Source organism: Lissotriton vulgaris, chromosome 2_1, assembly GCF_964263255.1.
Source record: "Lissotriton vulgaris chromosome 2_1, aLisVul1.2, whole genome shotgun sequence".
In the NCBI taxonomy this organism is placed as follows: domain Eukaryota; kingdom Metazoa; phylum Chordata; class Amphibia; order Caudata; family Salamandridae; genus Lissotriton; species Lissotriton vulgaris.
Window position 1 is genome coordinate 1280421727 of NC_141687.1, and position 22811 is coordinate 1280444537.

General features: G+C 51.6%; 1 protein-coding gene across 1 annotated transcript; it reads right to left on the reverse strand.

Annotated features, from left to right (window-relative positions):
* Positions 1-3823: 3823 nt before the first annotated feature.
* LOC147732500 (uncharacterized) lies at positions 3824-11108 on the reverse strand. Its single transcript, XM_086954270.1, has 3 exons — positions 10759-11108; positions 5111-5203; positions 3824-4511 (listed from the first exon to the last, which is right to left on the reverse strand). The coding sequence occupies exons 1-3, from the start codon at positions 11106-11108 to the stop codon at positions 3824-3826; spliced, it is 1131 nt and encodes a 376-aa protein (XP_086810396.1).
* Between the last annotated feature and the right edge of the window lie 11703 nt (positions 11109-22811).

A 22811-nucleotide genomic window follows, 5' to 3' on the forward strand; every position in this document is an offset into this window, starting at 1 on the left:
AATACCTTGGGGAGGGGAGGGCTCCCAGACGCCCACCTGGCATCTCGCATTACTGTGAGACCCTCCCCATGACAGTAGCCTGGAGAATCAAAACTCTCCACAGTAGCCTGGAGAATCGAAACTCTCCTACAGGCACCGAATACCACTAAAGGCCCCCCTCCCCTAGCCGCGGGGGTGGCCTCTCATAGTGGGGATATCTCGTGCCATTTGCTCATCACCCTTTGCTCACCCGACCCCAGTAAAACACTTACAAGTGACTGTTGTCCACTGCGTAGCTTTATTATTATACCAAAACACCATTTCACTTGTGGATAAAACCTCCCACGTTGACCTTTTATTAAATTGACCTTTTATTAATTTCACACATAAATGATGCGCTCCATACATATGCGCCACAGGTTAACATGTATTTACAATTCAGCATCTCTAGAGGCGTGTTGTACCAGCAGGACACAACACCACCCCCTTTCCAAGCACCAGCTACTAGGGTAGGGCCAGAGAGTCCAGGACCACCAGCAGGACGGCCCCCTCTCCCGCCAGTCCAGAGCCGCCATAACTGCCTCCCCTGTTTCAGGGTCCTCCATTTTCCGGCCAAAAAGAGTCCCCCGGCCTTTTCTCTTATCCGGGACCCCGCCACAGGGCAAGAAGCCCCTCTGGTGCTCTTGCCCTTCCCCCCACACTAATGCTCTGTTACTCTTCCAAGATGTACGGCAATGGCCCCCAGAATGGTTTGCACAAACACTTCCAACCCTGCCTTGGACATGTGTGTCCCCACCGCCCGGTACTTGTCTGAGGTCAATGTCTGCAGCAGGCTATGTCTGACAACATGTATCCGTGACCCCCTCAACAGTTTTTCGACTTCCCTATTCATTTTCTTCACCGACGTGTTCATAGCGGGTGATGGAACATCACCCCCCCAAAATCTCCGAGTGAGCACCTCAGACCAAATAATTATAGTGCCCGGCAATACCATCCTGATCCATGTAAATAGAGAGAATAAGGCCTCTTTGGCTCCCCTCCTGCCCCCAGGGATCATGCTTTCCGCCCCAGTGTGAATAACCAGCACGTCTGGAATTATCGAGAGCAGTCTGTACATGTGCAGAAACATCCTCGGCCCGTTGCCCCTCAATCCCTAACCAATTATGGACAATTCCCAAGGCCCTTTGCATCTTGTCCACCCCGGACTCTCCGAACCATTGCCCTGCTTCGAGTATGATCGAATCTCCACACCAGCATACTTGCGTCCTCTGACTTGCCACCACTGCGTGCGAGGCCAAAAAAGAATAGAAAAGAAAGAGGTGCATGAATTTCAATCTGCTGCAAATACCGACACTACCTACACCAGCTGTGGTCGCACATAGCGCTCAAAACACGATGAACTCCACCTGCCCATCTTTTTAATTGCGCTCGATGAGAGTCCCAATTCTGCTGCTGTAGTGGCCGCCCCAATACGGAACGAATGTGATGTGAAATGAGCCACATCCTCACCCAACAATTCCAAAGCCCGCTTACATATTCGTGTAAACTGGAATCTTGTCAAAGGCGTACCATCTGCGTGCACCAACAGTCTATCATCATCACATCGTGGCCTAATCTGCAGGAACCTCCCCATCAACATCACCGGGCAGTAACCCGCCCCCTAAACTGCTCTCAGTTGCACCCATACACCTTTCCCCAGCGGATCTGTTTTTGACCTCCGCACTCTCACCTGCAGTAATTCCGCGGCCACCACCACATCCTCCACGGACATTCCCCCATGTTTATCCATCTTGGAGCTTGGCACTAGCTCTGATATCCGGAATGCCTCAAAGAATGCTAAAGAATAGGCTAGTCGCAACAATTGCATCTCATAATGCGACCAACACACCTGTGGTAACACCCCCAAAATATTTACCAACCTTTTGGAATCTATCGGTCTCCTGGTATCTTTCACCCTTGGGGCCAGCCGTTCCCAACCTCTCATAGCCCTTCTAACTCTAAGGTCCTTAGTGGGATCCGCTACTCCTTTTATCCCCGCAAAGAAGGCTATTGCCGACAATTGTCTGCGCACCAGAGTCAAGGACCTTCCCTCCTCTCTTTGGTTAACTATGAACCTGAGAACCCCCAGCGGTGTAAACTCCCCTGCGCCCCCTTGGCTCTGTAAGACTGCCATGTAAACCTGCCAAGCCCTTTCATACCTACTCTTAGTCTTGGGCGCAATCGAAGCCGCTATGAGATCTGAAGCAATGGGGCACCAAGCTTCCACAGGCTTTCCGGGAATGCCGTCATCTGACCGTCTGCTTGTGGCCATCGCGCTCTGAATTCTGTCAACTTAAAACGAGACAGCGAGTCAGCCACTGTGTTTACCACACCTGGCACATGCTTGGCAGTAAAATGCACATTACGCCTGAGGCACTCCCGCACCAACACTTTTAACAAACGGAGTACCCACGGGCATTTTGCCCTTTGGTTGTTTACCGCCAGAACCACTGACATACTGTCTGACCAAAACACAATTCGTTTATTTGCCAGCAATGTACCCCATATCTGAAGCGCCACAATAATGGAAAATAACTCCAGGAATGTAATATTGCGGACCAACCCTCTCCTGAACCAATCCTCCGGCCAATGCTGCATACACCACCTTGTACCTAGCACCGCCCCAAACCCGACACTGCCCGCTGCATCTGTATAAAGCTCTAATTCTCTATTGTCCTGTGCCGGTTGTTGCCATATCACTGAACCATTGAAGTGCTCCAAGAAATCCCTCCATGTGACCAAATCCTCCTTCACTTCCGCTGTCAGCCTAGTGTGGTGGTGTTTTTTCCTCAAACCTGACATTGCCCTGGCTATATTCCTTGAAAAGACCCTGCCCATCGGTATAACTCGCAGTGCGAAATTAAGTTGACCCACCAACACCTGTAATTGATGCAGTGTAACCTTGCGTGACCTTAAGCATTGGTCCAAAGACCCTTGAAAAGCCTTAATTTTGTCTAGAGGTAATCTGCACACGCCTTCCACTGTGTCTATCTCGATACCCAAGAAAGTCAATTGTGTTGCTGGACCCTCTGTCTTCCCTGCCGCCAACGGCACCCCCAATGCCTCTGCCATCATCTGAAAACCCACCAATGCCTCCTGACACTCTGACGAGCCTGCCCGCCCCATAAAAAGGAAATCATCCAAGTAATGCACGATCTCCTGCGTGCCCACTGCTTCCTTCACTGTCCATTCCAAAAAACGACTGAAAGTTTCAAATATTGCGCATGCAATGGAACAACCCATAGGCATACATAAATCCACAAAGAAATTACCATCAAATGTAAAGCCTAGCAATCTAGTGTCATCTGGATGCACCGGCAGGAGGCAAAAGGCTGACTCAATATCCGCTTTAGCCATCAGTGCCCCCCCTCCCAATCTCTGCAATTTCTTAATCGCAATGTCAAAAGTGGTGTAGCGAACAGTACACAAATCTGGATCCAGCCCCTCATTGACTGACTTGCCCGATGGACTCGACAAGTTGTGTATGAGACGATATTTCCCCACTTCCTTCTTTTGCACCAGCCCCAATGGTGAGCAGATCAGGTCCTGCCTTGGCAATGTCTGGAAAGGACCCGCCACCCTCCCCAACGCAATCTCCTTTTCAATTTTTTCCCAGGTCGCTTCTGGGGTCCTTATCACTGACAATTGGTTGCGAGGGGGAGCTGCACTTGGCACTGCGGCAGACGGGATGTGAAAACCAGTTTTAAAACCTTCATACAAAAATTGTGCTTCTGCCACCCTCTCATATCTGGCGAGCAGATGTGCTAATACTGGCAGGTGTATGGGAGTAGGCAAGTTCTGATCTTTATTGGGCAGGGCGAGGTTTCGGTTGAGCGGTAGCTGTGGGAGGGCGGTGTTCCTTGGGCTTTCCCCCTTTCTTGAAACACTTAATCTCTGGGTGCCCGAACATCCCACAGAAGGAGCAAATGTGCTTGAACTTACATGCTGTTTCTCTATTACATTCATTTTTGTTGAATTGCCAACATGCTTGCTTTTTGTCCCCGGCTCCCCTGTCTCCCCGAAAGGAATGTGTTGGTTTGCTAACTGGCACCGCCGAATAAAACTCCCCATGCCATATATTGATCTCCCGCTGGTCCCATGCTACTTCAGGCCTCACTGCTTTCATCTGCCTGAACTTTGTGTCATATTGCAACCAGGCCGTCCCCTGAAATTCTGAAGCTGCCCCATGAATCAATGACATGTAGCTTATCAATTGAGCTGCCAAAGCAGGGAACCTCTCGACCATAATCGCTGCGTAAATAGCAAACCCAGTCACCCAGTTCTTCAGTGACCATTCCACCCAAACCTTCTTTTGTTTCAGTTCCCCATCTTTACCTGACCTGGACTTCCCCGGGACCACACCTGCATTAATCAAATCAAAGACATCCACATATTCCCCTTTAAAGATCTTCTCCCTTGTATCTGCGGGCACATGCCAAGTTATACTTGCTGACGGTGAAACTGCCAATGAAGCTGAACCGTATAACACCGGGCTATGTAGTAGAGGAGTGTGCACCGATGCCACCCTCGCCGGGGGGGCGGTGGTGCCACCGCAACTAGCCCTGCCCCCACAGCCCCTGCGTTACTCACTGGGCCCTGAGCCGTGGTAGCCACCACCATTGGCGATTGCAACGCTCCGCCTGACTGGACCCACACCTGAGCCACCCCTCCACCTTGTGTCGCCACCACAGGGGCCTGTATTGTTTCCACCGGAGTCCGCGATGTCGTACCCGACGCGGCTCCCCCCTCCCCCTGCACCCCCGTATTTGCCTGACTACCAGCCCCCTGGCTGACCCTGTTGTCATTCCCGCACTCTGTGTAGGCCCCCCCATAAGGGACAACCCGCCATCTTCTGAGCCTGTTTGCGCGCCCACATCAGTCACCCGCATATTGTCCGTGACCACCAGGTGCTGGCCCACTGCCATTGCCTCACCTGGAAGGGTCGCTCGCGGTTCCGAGACCCGCTTGGTCTTCTCCTGATGCGAGTCTTTAAAGCGAATAGGCGTCCGACGTACGCGTTTTGGCAGGGGAGGCTCCTGCTGCCCGCTTGTTCCTGCATCCTGAGATAGGGTCTTCAGGGCCCAATCGATACCTCCTTTTTTTGCGACCTCCCACAATGCCGCCAATGAGCGGAATTCCTCCGTTGATGCTGGGGCCCCCCGTGTCCTTTTGGGCGGCATCCCGTCTACTAAGAAAAAGAAAACACAATTATTCACTGGTCAAAACTTCCATGCCCCTTCAACAGGCCTCGCGCCGGCGCGCCTCTTTTTCCCATGCCAGCCATGCCCCATTTAACCGTGCACCAGAGATACTTACCGCCCTAGTGCCCCCCGTCTACTGGTTAAGTTCCCCAGGGGTATCGCGCTCGCCCCCCCCCAGACCATGACGTAACCTTCCATGCCTATTAATCCCCTTTTGGCATGCCAGCAGATCAAATTCGGTTTCATGCCCCCCCTCCCAGGCCAGCATGCTTGCTCACCCATTCTGCATATCCACCATTGACGCGCTCCCCATCAGGCCCCCCACTGTTATTAACGTTTGTTGCCATAATGCGTCTTTTTGTTAATTGAAAACCATGTTGACTCACTAGCGGCATTATGCTGGAAGTCTACCTATTGTAACTTTTACCTCATGCAACGTAACGTTTTCTTTTTATCCTATTTTGTCCACTTTAATCATTACTGTGCCATATGTGAAGCGCTCTGACACTTTCCGATCCAATCGGCGCTATCTAAATCGCATGCAGAGCCACCTTTGTGCAACCTGCCGCGCTCCCTACACTGTGGCTATTGTGACACGCTCTGACACCTTTGGCTAGAGTCCGCACTCTATAGAAGAAAATCAAGCGCCACATCTGTGCTCGGGCCCCGCTTCCCTTGGTCGCCTCCTTACATGCAAACATGACGCAATAAACAGCACAACTATGGCCAGTTAACTTCTGCACACAGACAAACTCAGGGTTCCGCCCTGCAGCTCTGTCCCTGACAGTTTGAAGAACTGCTGGACCGCTTGCGCTAAAATCTGCACTTTACTAAGCTCGTGATGGATGAAGCTGTAAATGTTTAATTTCAAATTGACACACGGAATGGGCAAATCGAAGGCAGTCACTCCGCACAACGGGCCCCGCCTTCACAGCTGCGCCTATTATAACACGCTCAGACACCTTCGCCCCTCCGTGCCCGGGCCCACAGCCGTGCCTATTATGAAAGCGCCCTGACACCATTACCTCCTCGTCAGCCCTCCCCGTCCCAGTCCTTACTAATGAGCATAGCTCCTCCCACCAGAAACTCCTAAGCAACTAAAAACCCATCCCTTCCCTCCAGGCCACACCCACACCCTAAGGCATATAATCATGTGACCCGCCCATCCACATCCTGTTTGTTTTTTCTGCGGAATTCGTTTCCTGGCAACTTCGTCGTGGGGGTACTGGACCTGTGCCTCCTTTCGGGTGAGTGTGAAACGGCCTGCTGGGCGGCCGTTTGTTCCCCTGTTGTACCTGTTTTTGTCATGTACTTTTGAGTCCCTGCTTTAGCGGGACCGTGGGGTTGGGGGGCCTTGACTGCCTGGTGTGGGGTGGTGTCTCCATGCTGCGGCCTCCTCTCTTCCGGGTATGTTCCCTGCCCTAGCGGGTACACCCGGGGAGGGAGGGGAGGTGTGTTGGGCGCGGCTTGCTTCTCTGCTCGCCAGTAGCGTGGCGGTTTGGCTCCTCCTTGGAGGTGTGTTTGGGGGCTCGGTGCTCGTCTCGGGCCCGTGTTTCCCTTTTTTGTTTTTGTTACCTGGGAGGCAGTACAAGATGCTTCTGCTGAAGATCGAAATGGATGCGCACAGGGAATTGTAAGAAGCGGCCGCAAGAACAGACTCTGCAATATCCCTGCGGGAAATCGCTTTGGACATTTAAATGGACGGGGCTCTGTCTACCGGGGCTTCGTGGTCTCTGGCCGCGGGTCGCTCCCTGCCCCTTTTTAAGGGGCGTTGCTTTGGTTCACACAGTGGGCCGTGGTTGCAATACTGTGCCTGTATGCTTCCTTTGGAATGTCCGGGAGTTCGTGTTCCCGTGTCTGTTTGGAGGCAGGTTACTTTGCAAGTGGATGCTGCTCTCTCTTTCTGTCCTGTTTTGGGCTGCCTGTTCTTTCTAGGGTGCGTTCCGTTTATCCTTAAGTTTGGGGGCGCCCTGGTGTTCCGGATATTTTGGGCTGCGCCTCGTGACACATGCATGGGGCTGGTACTTTTGGGGGTCGGGACTCTGTGTGCTGAGGCTGCGTGTCCTTGGTTCCTCCCCTGGCCTCTTTCTCCTGCCGTGGGTCGCTCTCTGCCCCTTTTTTGGGGGCATTGCTTTTGTTTAAGGCGGTGACCTGTGGTGGTAGCGCAACTTGTCTTCCTGCTGGGGCCTCCCCTCTTCCGGGTTGGTTCCCTGCCCTGGCGAGTTCACCTAGGGTGGGAGGGGAGGTGTGTTGTGCACAACTGGCTTCTCTGCTCGCCAGTGGCATGGCGGTCTGGCCTCCTTTCAGGTACGTGTGTGTCGGTCTGCTTGGCAACAGTTTTTTTATTCCCCTTGGATGCCTGTTGTTTCGGGTACATTTGTGTTACTGCTTTGGGGGAGTCCGGGACTCCCTCTTTCTGTCTTGTTTGGACTGGCCTGCTGGCCTGGGGGGGTGTGGCATTCCCTGATTGGCCCTTGTGGTTCTTGCATTGCTTGGTCTGGGCGCTACTTTCTCTGTTCTGTGCCCCTGTTAGAGATGTGTGGTTTTGGCTTGTATGGGCTCTGCTGTCACGGGGAGGTGGTGGTCGCTGGGTCTTCCGCTGCTCCTTCCTTTGGGCATGGTCGGGTTGCTTCTGCCACGTGGTTCCTGTCTTGGATTGGTTGGGTCCGGGGGGCGAGCCTTCGTGGTTTTCTGCTCCGTGTTCGGGTTGCTTTTTGGTTCCATAGGCCCTGGGTGGGTGGACAGTCTGTAGACTTTTTCACCATTCACCTGTTGTTGGGGCTTGTGGGCCTCCCCTTTCCTCGATCTCTGTGTATGCTGTGCAGGAGGGGGTGTGGGGGATGTTTGGCGGACATGCCTTTCCCCGGTTTCTGGACGATTGGGGTTTCCTTTACGGTGGTTCGCTGGGGTATCCTGGCTGTGTAGCGAGTGGATCCCGGTGGCTGGTGTGGCAGCTCGGTGCCTGGTGGTGTCCGTGGTTGCGGTTCCTTCTTCTCCTGTGGTCAGGCGGGATGGGGGACCTTGAAGCTGGCTTTTGCTACCTCTGGTTTTGCGGTCCGGGCTGCGTCTTGCCCTGGCTTTTGGGTTCGGTTGCTTCGTGTGACTGTCCGTTTTTTCTGTGCTGGTTTGCTGGTTGTGGGTCCCTCTGACTCTTTTTCCGATTTGGGACTGCAGTTGCATTTCTGGGCAGATTTTTTCCTTTGAAACCCTTGGTGCGGTGGCGACGGTGGCTGGGTCCTCTGTGTCTGCTCGCTGGGTTTTGCCTTGGAGGACGGTACTGCTTGGGGGACTCCCATGATGGTGCTTCCCTTCGCGGGCTCTTTACTATTTTGGGATCCGTGGGATTGTGGGCCTGCTTTTGGGCGGCGTTTCATTCTACTTTGGTGGCCCTGCCCTTTGGTGGTATGGAATGGGGCCGGGGTGTCCCTTCCTTCCTCTTGTCCCAGGGTCTACGGAGTGCTTCCTCTTCTTCTTTTCCCTCCTTGTTGGGCTGGGCTACTGGCTATGTTCTGTGGTAAACAGTCAAAATATCGAGTTTTTAATTTCGACCTACACTTATATCGAGTTGCTAATATCGATGGGACAGAATATCGATGTCCAGAATATCGATGGCCAGAATATCGACCCTAAGGTAAGTAATATCGAAATTACTAATATCGATAGCATATATATCGATGTAAGTAATTTCGATTTACTAATATGTGTTAGAAATATTAGTTAAGTATTTAAATTAATTGTTATAATATGTGTTTAATATGTTTTTATAATTTAAAAATATATAAAAGTAAATAATATGTTTTACTACCACAGCGGGTTGTGGGTTTATAGGGGAATAGGGTGGGAAGTAATTTATTTGTAATTAAATAATTATTTTTCAATTATTAATTTATTTTGCAATTAAATATTAATTGGCAATGATTTATTTTAATTGATTAATTGATTAATTAATTGATAATTTATGTATATTTTTAACTAAATTATATGTTTTACTACCACAGCGGGTTGTGGGTTTATAGGGGAATAGGGTGGGAAGTAATTTATTTGTAATTAAATAATTATTTTTCAATGATTAATTTATTTTGCAAAAAAAATATTAATTGGCAATGATTTATTTAAATTGATTAATTGATTAATTAATTGATAATTTATGTATATTTTTAACTAAATTATATGTTTTACTACTGGAGCGGGTTGTGGGTTTATAGGGGAATAGGGTGGGAAGTAATTTATTTGTAATATTAATTAATTTTGGGTAAAGGGGTATTTTTAGTGTTCAGGGTCAGTTTTCAGTTTTTGGGTAAAGGGGTATTTTTAGGGTTCAGGGTCAGTTTTCAGTTTTTGGGTAAAGGGGTATTTTTAGGGTTCAGGGTCAGTTTTCAGTTCTTGGGTAAAGGGGTATTTTTAGGGTCCAGGGTCAGTTTTCAGTTTTTGGGTAAAGGGGTATTTTTAGGGTTCAGGGTCAGTTTTCAGTTTTTGGGTAAAGGGGTATTTTTAGGGTTCAGGGTCAGTTTTCAGTTTTTGGGTAAAGGGGTATTTTTAGGGTTCAGGGTCAGTTTTCAGTTCTTTGGTAAAGGGGTATTTTTAGGGTTCAGGGTCAGTTTTCAGTTTTTGGGTAAATGGGTATTTTTAGGGTTCAGGGTCAGTTTTCAGTTTTTGGGTAAAGGGGTATTTTTAGGGTTCAGGGTCAGTTTTCAGTTTATGGGTAAAGGGGTATTTTTAGGGTTCAGGGTCAGTTTTAGGTTTTTGGGTAAAGGGGTATTTTTAGTGTTCAGGGTCAGTTTTCCCTACTGTTGCACCCACTGGAGTGGGAATAGTAATTATTGTTAAGTAATTATATATTATATATGATTTATCATTTTATTTTTTAATTAAATATGTATTATTATTTTTTTTAACAATTATTACATATATTTAAATATGTTTAAGTAATTAATAAGTATTATTTACAGTTTTTTTTATGTTATTTTAAATTTTAAAAAAATCGATATATTTAACAACGATATTTTTAACATCGATATTAATTTTTCGATATTTTGGTACTTACCATGTTGTACATAGGGCGTCGATATTTTTGCTATCGATATAATTACGCCGATATTTGTGTAGGTCGAAATTCTGTCTGTCGAAATTCTGTCATAGATCCATGTTCTGTGCTGCCCCTTTTTCCCATTTCTCAGGCGCTGTGGCGGGCTCTTTGCTCAGGGCTCGGGTCTCGTTTCTGAGGGGGCGGTGTTGTGGGTGCAAGTGTTTCGGCAGGGTCGGGGGGTGTACTCGCTCCTGTTTCTGTTCAGGGGCCCTTCTGGGGTCTGCCGTCCGGTGCTGGTTATGGCAGCTGCACGCTTGTGTCTCCCTCGTCTATCCTTCGGGTTCTCCGGGACGCATTCTTCTTATACCGGTTCCCGTGGCTTCTTTGCCTACTAGGGGGTTCCGGGTGTTCCCTGCCTTGTTCGGTAGGTTGATTCTTCCTCTTCTTTCCTTCCGGTTTAGGCCCTTTTACTGGGTGTTTGCTGACTCCTGCGTCGGTTTGGGGTTTCTTTACTTGATGTCTTCCTTCTTTGCATCACTCATGTGCTGCTGTTCGTGGGGTGGTTTCGGCACCTCAGTTGGTGGGGTTTTCCTGACGGTGCCCCGCAGACTACGGTGGTGGTTGGGGGCTCGGTCTTCCTCTACTCCCCGGCGGCTCCATGTTTGGCGGCTGTTTCCTGCTGCTGTGAGGTTTGTCCTTGGGCCCGTTGGCTCTTGTTCCCCCTGGCGTGTCTTGCACTGGGCCTCTTGCGGGGCTATCCATTTGGGTCCTGGGAGGGGTTGGTTCTCTGACCTGGGCTCTACTGCTCTGTGGAGTGTTTTGTGCCTCTGCTGTCGCAGGCTCCCGCTGGACGGTGGGTTCATTTCCTGCCTCTGCTTTCTTGTTGTCCCATGGGGGTTTTGTGCCTATGGCCTTGCTTGCCTGGGTGCACCTGATCTTGTTTAAAGGATCTGGGGTTCTGCAGTTTCTGGCCTGGTTGGTGCCTGGTTGGGAGGTCGCCTGGGTATGCCGGGTGCTGTTGAGTTCATGTGGTGCTTTCATTTGGACCGGGGTGCTGTTGCTGCTCTTGTGCCTCTGGTGGCGCTGGCTCGCTCTGGTCTGGGGTTGAATCCTGATTGCCTGTGCTTTCAGTCTGTCCCATGGTCGGTTCGGTTGTCCTGGCCTCTTTCTGCCTTGGTTCCTCCTGAGGTTCGTGATGGTCTAGTCGGACTGTGTGCTGGTGGTGTGTTTGGTCGTCCGCCTTTGTTGTGCTGGGATGGCTTCACTTGATGGTTCGGCTGTTCGGCCAGGAGGGGGGGGGGGGGGGGGGGGCGTTTTCTTCCTTGTGGCCCCTTGGACTTTTCGTCTACCGGGGGGTTTTTCTTCCCGGGGCGGCTCTCCTGCGTGGGGTGTTTCCCTCCCTGTCCGAGTTGTGCCTCTTGCTGTCCTGGTTCAGAGTCTCGTGGTTGGGCCTGTTTTGCTTCTCCGGGGATTGCCTTGGGTTGAGGTTGTTCTCTGGTTTGGTCAGGCACTGTCTGCGGGGTGGTTGCCCTGTCCTTCTGTTGTACTGGGGCCTGCTGTGTGCTTTTCCCCCATTTGCGCTGGTTCCGTGGGTCCTGCTGCGGGTTGGACTGGGTCGGGCCTCGTTTGTCCTGGTGGCTCCGGTTTGGTCTGGGTGGCCTTGGCTCCCTCTGTTGTGGTTGGCATTGGGCCTTGCTGGTGTTTGCCGGTGGTCCCTTGTTGTTTCCCCTCTGTCTCGGGGTGTCTGGTCCACTTGCGGGTTGGCTGTGGTGTGTATGGACCTCCTGGCTTTGGGGTGTTCTGGCTGAGTTTTTTCTCAGTTCAGGAGCCCTTCGCCTCTCCTGTCCTGTGCCTGTCATGGGGTTTTCTTTCCTGGATTGCTGTCCGACACTGGGTGTGTCTGCATTGGATTCCGGGGCTTGTCTTGGGTTTCTGGGTGGTTGGCTTCGACTTGGGTCGGACTGTATCCTCCCTGCGAGCTCTATGGGTGGATGGTTGGCCTTTCGGGGTTCGGGCGTTGGGCTGGTGCGCCCCTTGGTGTCCGGGTGGTTGTGGGGTTGTTTCCTCCTGGCGCTGTTCTTTCGTTCCTTTGCTCCTTGTTGGAGTTTCTGGTTCTGCCTATTTTCTGTCCTGTTCCTCTTACTGGGGTTTGGGTGCTGCTGCTCTGTTTGGCGGTTGTGCGGGCTCTGGCGGTGTGCCTCCTTCCTGCTGTGCCTTTTTTTGTGGGGTGGTGTTCCCTTTTTGTTGCCTTTAGGCTGGCTGGTCGTGTTCTGGGGCCTTCTGTGGCTGCTCTCCTTCAGTGGCTGTGTTGGCTGTGCGGCCTGCTGTTGGGCTTGTGGTGTGTTGACGCCTGGGTCGGTTTGAGGTTCCTCGCCTCTGGGGTAGCTGCTCATTGGGCTTGCTTCTGGGATGGGGCTCCCTGGCCGTGTTCTGTGTGGATGCTGCTGGGTGTTCTCCTCGTGCTTTTATGTCCTGTGGTCGTTGAGTGATATGTGGGACTGTGTCTCCTGGGTTTGGGAATGCTGGCTTGCGTTCTGCTCGGGTTGTGTGACTTTCTGCTTGTGCGGCTTGAGTCTGCTTTTCTGCTATGTGAAGCCGATTCTTGCTTTGGTATCTGCTCATTAGTAAGGACTGGGACAGGGAGGGCTGACGAGGAGGTAATGACCGGTTACTCACCGGTAATATTCATTACTCCGAGTCGTAGCCCTCCCCGTCCCAGTCCTGGTTCCCATCCCTCCCTCCCTGTTCGGCTTCTTGTGCTTGGTAGTACAGGATGTGGATGGGCGGGTCACATGATTATATGCCTTAGGGTGTGGGTGTGGCCTGGAGGGAAGGGATGGGTTTTTAGTTGCTTGGGAGTTTCTGGTGGGAGGAGCTATGCTCATTAGTAAGGACTGGGACGGGGAGGGCTACGACTCGGAGTAATGAATATTACCGGTGAGTAACCGGTCATTCCACTATACATCTATTAAATAGCGCCACCAGAGACAAACTACCTACAAAGCAGGATACAACGCCACCTGTGTGCAATCGGGCCGCGCTTCCCTGTATAAAATAAACAAATAACCCGCCCCACCCATTCACACATTTTTTATTACGTTATTGGCCGGCCTCGAACCCTGCTCTCTCCTGCCCGAAGACCGGAGACTCTCATTGTATGCCAGACGGCCCGCCAGCATCCACACCACTATATTTGCCACGCTATGGCCTCTCACCTTCGGATTGCACCAGCGCCGCCGGGCCTGTCCTTTCGCTGCACAGCAACTGGTGCTCCGGCTGGCCTCCCTGTGCTGAAGGCGAGAGACAAAGAGGGCTACTCCCTGGGGCACTGCAAATTTAATACCTTGGGGAGGGGAGGGCTCCCAGACGCCCACCTGGCATCTCGCATTACTGTGAGACCCTCCCCATGACAGTAGCCTGGAGAATCGAAACTCTCCACAGTATCCTGGAGAATCGAAACTCTCCTACAGGCACGGAATCCCACTAAAGGCCCCCCTCCCCTAGCCGCGGGGGTGGCCTCTCAAACCAAGCACAAATACATCAGTGATTCATTTAATTGCCCCCCTTGCAAATACACCACAAACATTAAGGCTCATACATACCCTAAGTCATGCAGCAACAAAAAAGGAATAGATGGGGTGAAAAGCCAACTCCAGATTACAAAGGAAAAAATAAACAGAGCTGAGATAACCAGGAGAAATTCAGTAGAATTTCTTTCGACAGTCACGAACTTCAGAGATCACAATTTTCTTGGAAACAGCAGAGAAATAGGCACAAAGTCACGTAAAAAGAAACAATGAAAAAAATGGTATCGCAACTGTTCTTTAGTGCAACGGTGAACCCCCAGACCTGGGAATCCACGGCTCTGTAGAATGTCTGGAAATGATTCTTAGACGATAGCATGGAGGATTCCCTCAGACATCCACAGGGAAGGAAAATCCTGAGAGGGAACCCCGCACTCGTCGAGAATGTAGAGAAAGCCGGAAACAGATCTTTACCAAAATGCCGAGAACCTCCGGGTAGCAAACGGTAAAATAGAAGCCATCGCACCTCCGCGCTCCAGCTTCTCAGGAATAAACACCCAAAGCAAACCTCCCGTTGTGGCCGGAAGTGTCCTGGGCAACAGTGAACAGAACGATTTCCTCACAAGCGATCCCTCCAGCAGTAATGCAGCTTCTCTCAGAGGGCAACAAAGAGAAAACCCTTGCATCCGCCAGGCAAAAGAAATGTCTGTGTCACCGGCAGCAGACACGAGAAAGGAAATCCTGGGCTGTCAAGCACAAATCCATAGACCTGCAGAGCAAAGACGACCCTGCCAGTATCTGAAGTCCAGGATGCGACGTACCTCATACTCCAGCTGACCATCCCTCACCACCAGAGGAGTGGCCTGATGTCGTGCACATCGGGCAGGCTTCAACAGACCACAATGGAAAACAGTGTGAATCCTCAGAGACGCCGGAAGCTTCAGCTTGTACGTAGGGGTGGGCGGACATTTCCGTTCCGCCCACGGAATGGGCGCAGATTTGCCCCTTCCGCCTTCCGCTAAGAAGTTGGAGAAATGGGGCAAATCTCCACACACTCGGGGCGGAACTGAAATTGGCCGCCCGCCAGGAATGCGCATGCACAGGCTACCGCGCATGCGCAGTTTCAAGAAGAAGGCGCGATAGACCAGGAAGATGACCCAGCGATAAGGTAAGTGTTATTAAATCTTATTTCAGGCTTTAATTAATGTTTAATATTGCGGGCAAAGGTGGGCAGGCAGCGGGCGGCGGGTGGGCGGCAGGCGGGTGTCACGTAACGGAAATTTGCGGCGAGGCACGGAGATTGTTTCAATCTCAGTGCCTCTCCGCGAAAGTCCCTTACGCGACATCCGCCCACCCCTGCTTGTATGACACCAGGTTGATCCGACGGAGAACACAGAATGGACCAATAAATCGAGGATGAAAGATGCTACAAAAATGAAAGCGGATGTTCTTAGTGGAGAGCCATACTCGATCCCCCACCTGATACGTAGGCTCTTCCTGGCGGTGTCGATCCGCCCAAGTTTTTTATGTCTTTTTGGCCTGGTCCAGTGTCGCCTGTATCCGCTTGTGCATTTTCAGGAGAGACTCAACTTGTGCCAGTACCGTTGGATGATTCTGTACTTCACTTGGAATAACCAGAGGCAGGGTGGTGGCATGGAAACCTGTGTTTGCTCTGAATGGTGTTTCCTTTTTGGAACTGTGCCAAGTGTTGTTATACGACAGTTCTTCTAGCCATAACAGGGATACCCAGGAATCTGTTGCTTCTTTCGAATAACACCTCAGATCTTTCTTCAAGGTTGATTCAACCTCTCTGTTTGTCCATCAGTCTGCGGATGGAAGCTGGTGGAAAGGGCGGCTTCTACGTGGAGTGCCTTGCACCGCATATGCCAGAATCTAGCAATGAATTGTAGCTCCCCATCAGAGACAATGACTCTCGAGAGACAATGTAACCTCACCACATGTGAAAAAAGCAGCTGTGCTGCCTGTCCCGCTGTGGGTACGTTTTTGCAGGGAACAAAGTGGCCCATTTTAGTTAGACTGTCTATGACAACCAGTATGGCGTTATACCCCAGATCCATAGGTAACCCTAGAACGAAGTCCAAACTGATCGTTTGCCAGGGTTGGGAAGGCGTGGGCATAGGGATCAGTTTCCCCTTAGTTTTGCTGTGATCCCCTTTGGCACGATGTTGTGATACCCATTGTTCCACGTCCATTGCCATTTTCTCCCACCAAAAGTAAGCTGGACTAGATGTAGCGTTTTTCTTATGTCCTGGATGACCATCCAGTACAACATTGTGACACCAGTTGAAGGCCTTCAGCCCGAGAGGATGCGTAGGCAGAAACTATTTTTGTCATGTAAAGGCACCCCATGGTGTAGAACCCGCAAAGCACTTTGATCAACCCATTGCTGCCATAAGTCAAGAGACTGGTGATTCTTGACTTGCTCAAGAAACTGTTCCACTGTCACCGCACATAATACTTTGTCTGGATGGACTATGGCTTCTGGATGATTTTGTTGCTGGGCACGTCCTCTCCTTGTCTGGACAAAGGGTCGGCTTTTCTGTTGTCGGACCCAGGCCGAAAGGTGATTAGGAAATCATATTCCGTGAAGAACCGCATCCAACGCATCTGTCTTTGGTAAAGGTGATGGGCGGTTTTCATGAATTGCAGGTTTCGATGGTCTGTTTAGACTGTTATGGGATGTCCTGCCCCCCATCGATAGTGTCTCCACTCTTGAAAGGCCCTTTTGATGGCCAATAGTTTTTTTTCTGCCACCGTATAGGTGGCTTCGGCTGGATTTAGTTTCTTAGGAAAGCTACTGGATGCAGCTGTCCAGAATGTCTAGCCCTTTGTGACAATACCGCTCCCACTGCTACATCAGACGCATCTGCTTCTACGTTAAACAGAATGTCAATTTGCGGGTGTCACAAGATGGGAGCGGTACAGAAGGCTTTCTTTAGTTGAGTAAAAGCCTCCATGGCTTCGGTGTTCCAGAGAATAGGCATTCCTTTCCTCAATAATCGGGTCACTGGAGCAGCCAACTGAGAAAAATGAGAGTTGAATCTCCGATAGTAATTGACGAACCCTAGAAAACATTGTACCTCTCTCACACTCTTTTGAACAGGCCAGTTCTGCACTGCTTTCACTTTTCTCTCAGCCATTCTAAACCCTTTAGGACTCAACACGACCCCTAAGAACTCAACCTCGGTCAAACTGAATTCACATTTGCTTAATTTACAAAATAAGCTATTTTCTTGTAGTCTTTTGAGGATCAAGGCCACATGGCTGATGTGTTCTTCCTGTGAGACGGAAAAGACCAGGATATCATCGATGTACACGATCGCTATACAATCTATGTAGTCCTTGAGTACATCATTGAGGAAATATTGGAATGCCGCCTGGGGGTTGCATAGCCCGAACGGCATTACCAAGTATTCGAACAGCACATACCGCATTTTGTATGCCGTCTTCCACTCATCCCCTTCGAGAATATGAACCAAGTGATTGGCCCCTCTCAGATCGAGACAGGTGTAGTTTGAGGCTTCCCTCACCTGGTCCAACAGCACTGGAATGAGTGGAAGCAGGTATCGGTTTCTCATAGTATTACGGTTCAACACGCGGTAATCAATGCAAGCTTTCAACTCGCCATTGGCCTTCGCCGTAAAGAAAAGAGGAGAGGCGGCAAGGGATCGAGAAGGTCTGATAACACCAATGGCGACAAAATGATGAAAGTATTCCTGCAGGTGTATAGTTTTGGGTTCTGATAGGGCATAGACCCTACATGATGGAATGACTGCCCCATCCACTAAGTCTATCCGACAATCATATTCGCGATGCGGTGGCAATGCCTTGGCCTTGACTTCACTGAACACCTCTGTACAGGGAATATTCCACAGGTATATCAACCTTTTTTTCTGCTGCCGTAGATATCTGATAGATCTGTGCCAGAGCCAAAGTGTTGAACGGTTGTCTTTCATGCAGTCAACAAAACATTCTGGTGATTGAAAACTAATGTTTTTTTGTCTCCAATCCATGGTCGGGTTATGTCACCATATCCATGGCATGCCCAATATGACCTCGTATTGAGGTGCTTATATGATGTTTAACCTGATGTCTTCCACGTGATCCTTAGGATCCCAGCTGAGAACCAATTCCATCACCTCCGTATGTTCTGTGATAGGACCTGATTAAAGCGACGTGCCATCTACTGCTAATACTGGCTCGGGCTTTATGCTTGGTACCCTTGTCAATCCCAGTCTTTGTACCAGACCATAGTCAATAAAGTTTCCATTGGCCCCTGAATCGATCATGGTCCGCACCTGAAATTCCCGTTGTCCTGTCCTAAGGATCATTGTTAGCACTATGTGTGACTCAGTGCTTTTGACCTCGGTAACCGCTAAAGAAGGCAATCTCCATATCTTTAATGGAGAGTCTGGATTTTTCTCTAAATCTGGAAGATCACTGTTCTCTGTGGATCCTACCGTTATGATAGCTACCTTTTTCCCAGAATAATACGTATTTCTTTTCTTGGGTTTTGCAGGGCAGTCCCTTATGTAGTGCCCCTTCTTTCCACAATACATACAGAGACCCTGTGCCCTGCGACTCTTCCTTTCCGTTTTGGATAACAGGGGCCGTATTTCTCCCACATCCATAGGTTTAGCACCAGCTTCCTTAGGGAGAAAAGAAGAATGGCCTTCCTGCTCCCTTCCAGCCCACACCTTCTCTACTCTCCTACATTCTCCTCCCCTCTCTGCCATTCGATGGTCTAACCGTAGAGTTAGATTGATAAGATCGGTACACGTAGTGGGTTGAGAACGGATTTGAGCCAGGACGTCCTTCATTTCCTCCCCCAGACCTTGATAATAAAGCGACATACTTTTCTCCTCCAGCCAGGAGGTTTCTGCCACTAGACGGTTAAACGCCGTCATGTAAGAAACCAGGTGAGGGGCGTGGTCTGACGTCGATGGAGACGGGAGCCTGAATCGGAGCTCCCGCCAGTGATCCCCTCTCTGGTACCATCCTGCCGGCTACCGAGGAGCAACGACCAAGGAGACAGGCCCCGGGGGTGTCGGAAGCATCGGAGCGGCGGGGGCATTTGCTGAGGGGGGGTAGATAGCTCTCTCCAGGAGACATAGAGGCTGATGAGCCGGCGAGGCTGCGGACAGCGCAAGATGGCGGCGGCGCGGCAGTGACGGTTCCTGGTGTACAGAAGAGCTGTGTACCTGCTTGGGGGCCGGCCTGTGCTGCAATTTTGGAGGCTAGAAAGGTGACCAGGGCAGAGGCGGGGGCCGAGACGGTCACTGGTGTGGAGGGGGCACATGAAGGAGCCTAGGTGGGCCCGGAGACCTGCGGACTGAATAAAATGGCGGCCGTGCGGTCCTAATGGCTCCTGGAGTACAGAGGGGCTCGAGGCCTGCAGAGTGATTGCCCTACACTGATGCCCTGGGAGCGGGACGTGTGATATCAGCGGTGGCAGGAGCAGAAACTACTGCTGGTAAGGAGGAGGCGCGGGGAGGAGCTGCAGTGGACCCTGGGACCTGGGGAGTGCCCAGAAGCGGGAACAGGGCTTAGAGGGCAGCGGCTGCGGCACAGACTCTGATCCCCAATACGGCTGGTGCAGCCGGCAACACACGTCGGCTGGTGCCCCCCCCATGGTGGAGGGATCGGGGGGAGGGCGAACAGCCGCGCTGAGTGATGAGAGAGGAGGCAGCGCTGCGGGGCGGAGGATATAGCTCCACGCAGCGGGAAGCAGAAGAGTGTGAGGAGCAAGTACCGGAGGACTCTGGTGCTGGGCAAGGCCTGCGGTCGGACTGCCGCGGCGACAGCGGCCCCTGGCTGAGAGAGGTATTGTGGGGGCAGAGGGACTGTCTACGAGCTGCCTTGTGAGGCCCCCTCCACGGAACTGAACGCAGCGAGATCGCAATGTAGGGGGCAGGGCTACGAGAGACACTTGTGCTGGCCATTACTGGGGCTGAAGACGGATTCACGGCGGGGCACGACAGCGAAGGCCAGGTGTCCAGGGGTGATCCTGGACGCCCAGGGACAGTGAAGAGACGGGCCGACGCAGAGGGGCAATTGCTGGGCGGAGCGGCGGGACAACGGCTATGGTGGGGTAGTGAAGTGCCAGGCAGGAGAAGTGCCCAGAGTGCAACCTCTACTGCTGGTACTGCTGTGTTGTGGCTGGTGGAGTGAGCAGGAGTTGGAGCAGGGTCGCTGGCCACATAGCTTCTCGGACTAGACACAGCGGAGCTTGAGATACAGATAGTGCCCAGAGTCGACGGACAGTGGACCGAGCATGGGTGGTGGACGGTGTGGCTGCCGTGACTTTTGACACTAGTCAGAGGAGCTGGGGCAGCGTGAATGGGCAACCTGGACCACGGGCCAACTGTTTGTGGATCTTCTGAGCTGTGGGTGCTCCAGTGGTAGTGGCTGGGACTTCACATCTGTCAGAGACACGGGGAAGGCGGGGTCGGAGGTGGAGGTCCAAAAGCGGAGGGGTTGGGAGCGGACATGGCATACGAACATTGTTATTGCACCGGCACTAAATTCTGCTGTGGACGGGACTGTGGCTTGACTATCGCATGACGACAGGAGTGTGCCTTCGAGTGGCCAGTCTCCACTCACCCTGCAGGGGTAGCAAGTAGGACTGCAACCACCATCATCCTGTCATAGCTCAAGCCGGGAGTGAGAATTTCGGACTTGAGAGCGTCATGGGCCGGAACACCAAGAGGCGGGACACTGAGCAGCAAGAGGGGGCGAGCGAGGACCGCGGAGACTCTAATTCACGCCTGGGGCCCAGGAAAGAAGGGGGGATGTCCCAAGAAGAACTCTCCCTCCATGATATTCTGCAGGCCATAGAACGCTCTCATCTGGTGGTGGAAACTAAGATAGACACCATCAGGGAGGACTTGGGCCTCCTCCGAGCGGACCATGGAAAACTGGCGTACCGTGTCATGGCCACAGAAGCGGAGATAGAGAGCTTGCGGCCACCAGTCACGGTGACGACAAGCAAACTCACAGCCATAGAGAAAATAGTACAGATACTGAAACAGCGAGCTGAGGATGCGGAAAATAGAGCCAGCCGTAATAACATTAGAGTCACGACCTTCCTGAAAAGGTCAAAGGGAACAAAATGGTGGCGTACCTTGAGCGCTGGCTGCAAACGGAAGTTGCAGTGGAGGGGTTGTCCATATTCTATGCCCTAGAACGGGCGCACAGGATTCCAGCTCAAGCCCCGCAACCTGGCAGGCCACTAAGGCCAGTGGTGGCCCGTCTCTTGTTCTACAAGGATAAAGATCATGTGCTGGGGCAGGCGCTCCTTAAGGGGCAGCTTAAAATTGACAACCGTGTGGTACGGATCATCCCAGACTTTTCACGGGAGGTGCAACAACAAAGAGCATCCTTTATGATGGTCAAGCGAAAACTGCGCCTGATGGAGGTGTCCTACTCTATGGTTTTCCCGGCCAAACTACGCATAGTGCATAATGGAGGGACTGCCTTCTTTACCACCCACCAAGATGTATGGGGCTGGATTGAGGAACAAGATCCCAGAGGACAACAAGGAGGAGCAAATGGCCCAGCTGACAAAGCCTTGCAGCGCTCCTCTGACAGAGGGCCAGCTTCAAAGACCCACCTGACGGCGGAGGAGGCGAACCGAGCTAGGGCCAGTGCGATCGCCGCTGTGGCCTCTCTGAGTGCGGCAGACGCCCGGGAATCACTGTCGCCTCAGACTCAGAAGCCAGCTTGAGTTCGGTTGGAGACACCAGCTAGATCCTGCCACATGTGACTCCCAGACTAGCAGATGACCTGATGTGGAGATGGACCTCGAGCGCAAGTATGCCCGGGACTATGTTCGGGGGCGAAAAGGGGGCTGTTGGTAATATAGCCCTGAACCTCACTTGGGGGGGGTTTCCTGATGCCTACCTGAGATATGTAAGCCTGGTGGGGGGGGGGATCCGGATGGGCAGAGAGGACAGCAATCCTCCAGGTGGACTTTGGTCTAACCACCACCTCTGAACCTTGTTTGTTTGAGCACGGAAGTGCGCAGTATGGATGGGGGAGATGTTCTCACTAGTCCTGGGGAGGGGGAGTTGGGATGATTCTTTTAATTTTAGGAAGGGACTGGTATTATGGTTAACAGGGAGGGATGCTGCTGTCGATGGGGGGAGAGGCCAAGGCAGGCTACTCTGTAAGAGATGCTTGCATGTTACGCAAGGAGGTTCTGGGTCTCCGGTCATCCAAGGGGGTAAACATGGGTACTCATGCAGCAGACGCAGAACACCTATACTATAATGTTGTGGAATGTTAGGGGCATGCACTCCATGAGTAAAAGGTATAACATATTCTCACAACTAAATAGGAGAGGGGTGCAAATAGCGGTGCTCCAGGAGACTCACACATTGGACAAGGAGGGTGAGGCATTGCGCATGCGCTGGAGAGGGCAGGCGTTTTACACGTTTTACACGTCATACTGGCCTCCTTGTGGAACTCACTGCCCTTACAACAGCGCTCCGAAGCCAGTCTCTTCAGGTTTCGTAAACTTTTAAAAACTTTTTTGTTCTCTGTTTAATCCTTGCATTCTTGTAGCTGTGTTATTTTCTGATAAGCGCGGGGATGCCTATTGGTAACCAGGCGCTATACAAAACTCAGAATAATATAATAATTTGCCTGGGGAGTCCTGATCTGGGTGCGGGCGGGAGTCCCCTTCCAACCTATTGAGCATAAAATAGATCCAGAGGGAAGATACGTGGTTGTCGCCGGAAGGCTTGACGGGCAGGATGTCACCCTGGTTAATGTATATGGCCCGAATGTGGATCACGTTAGGTTTCTGGAGCAGCTGGCATGGACTCTGGCATCGTACATGGCTGGGGCGGTTTTAAAAGGGGGGGATTTTAATTGTGTTGCAGATCCCGAGATGGACCGATCGCACCCACCTCTTCGGGAATCTCCAGTACATGCAGTGGCTCGGGCTTTTAGAGACTGGCAGGCTCGCTGGGGGCTCGTGGATGCCTGGCACAGAGCACATCCGACAGATAGGGACTA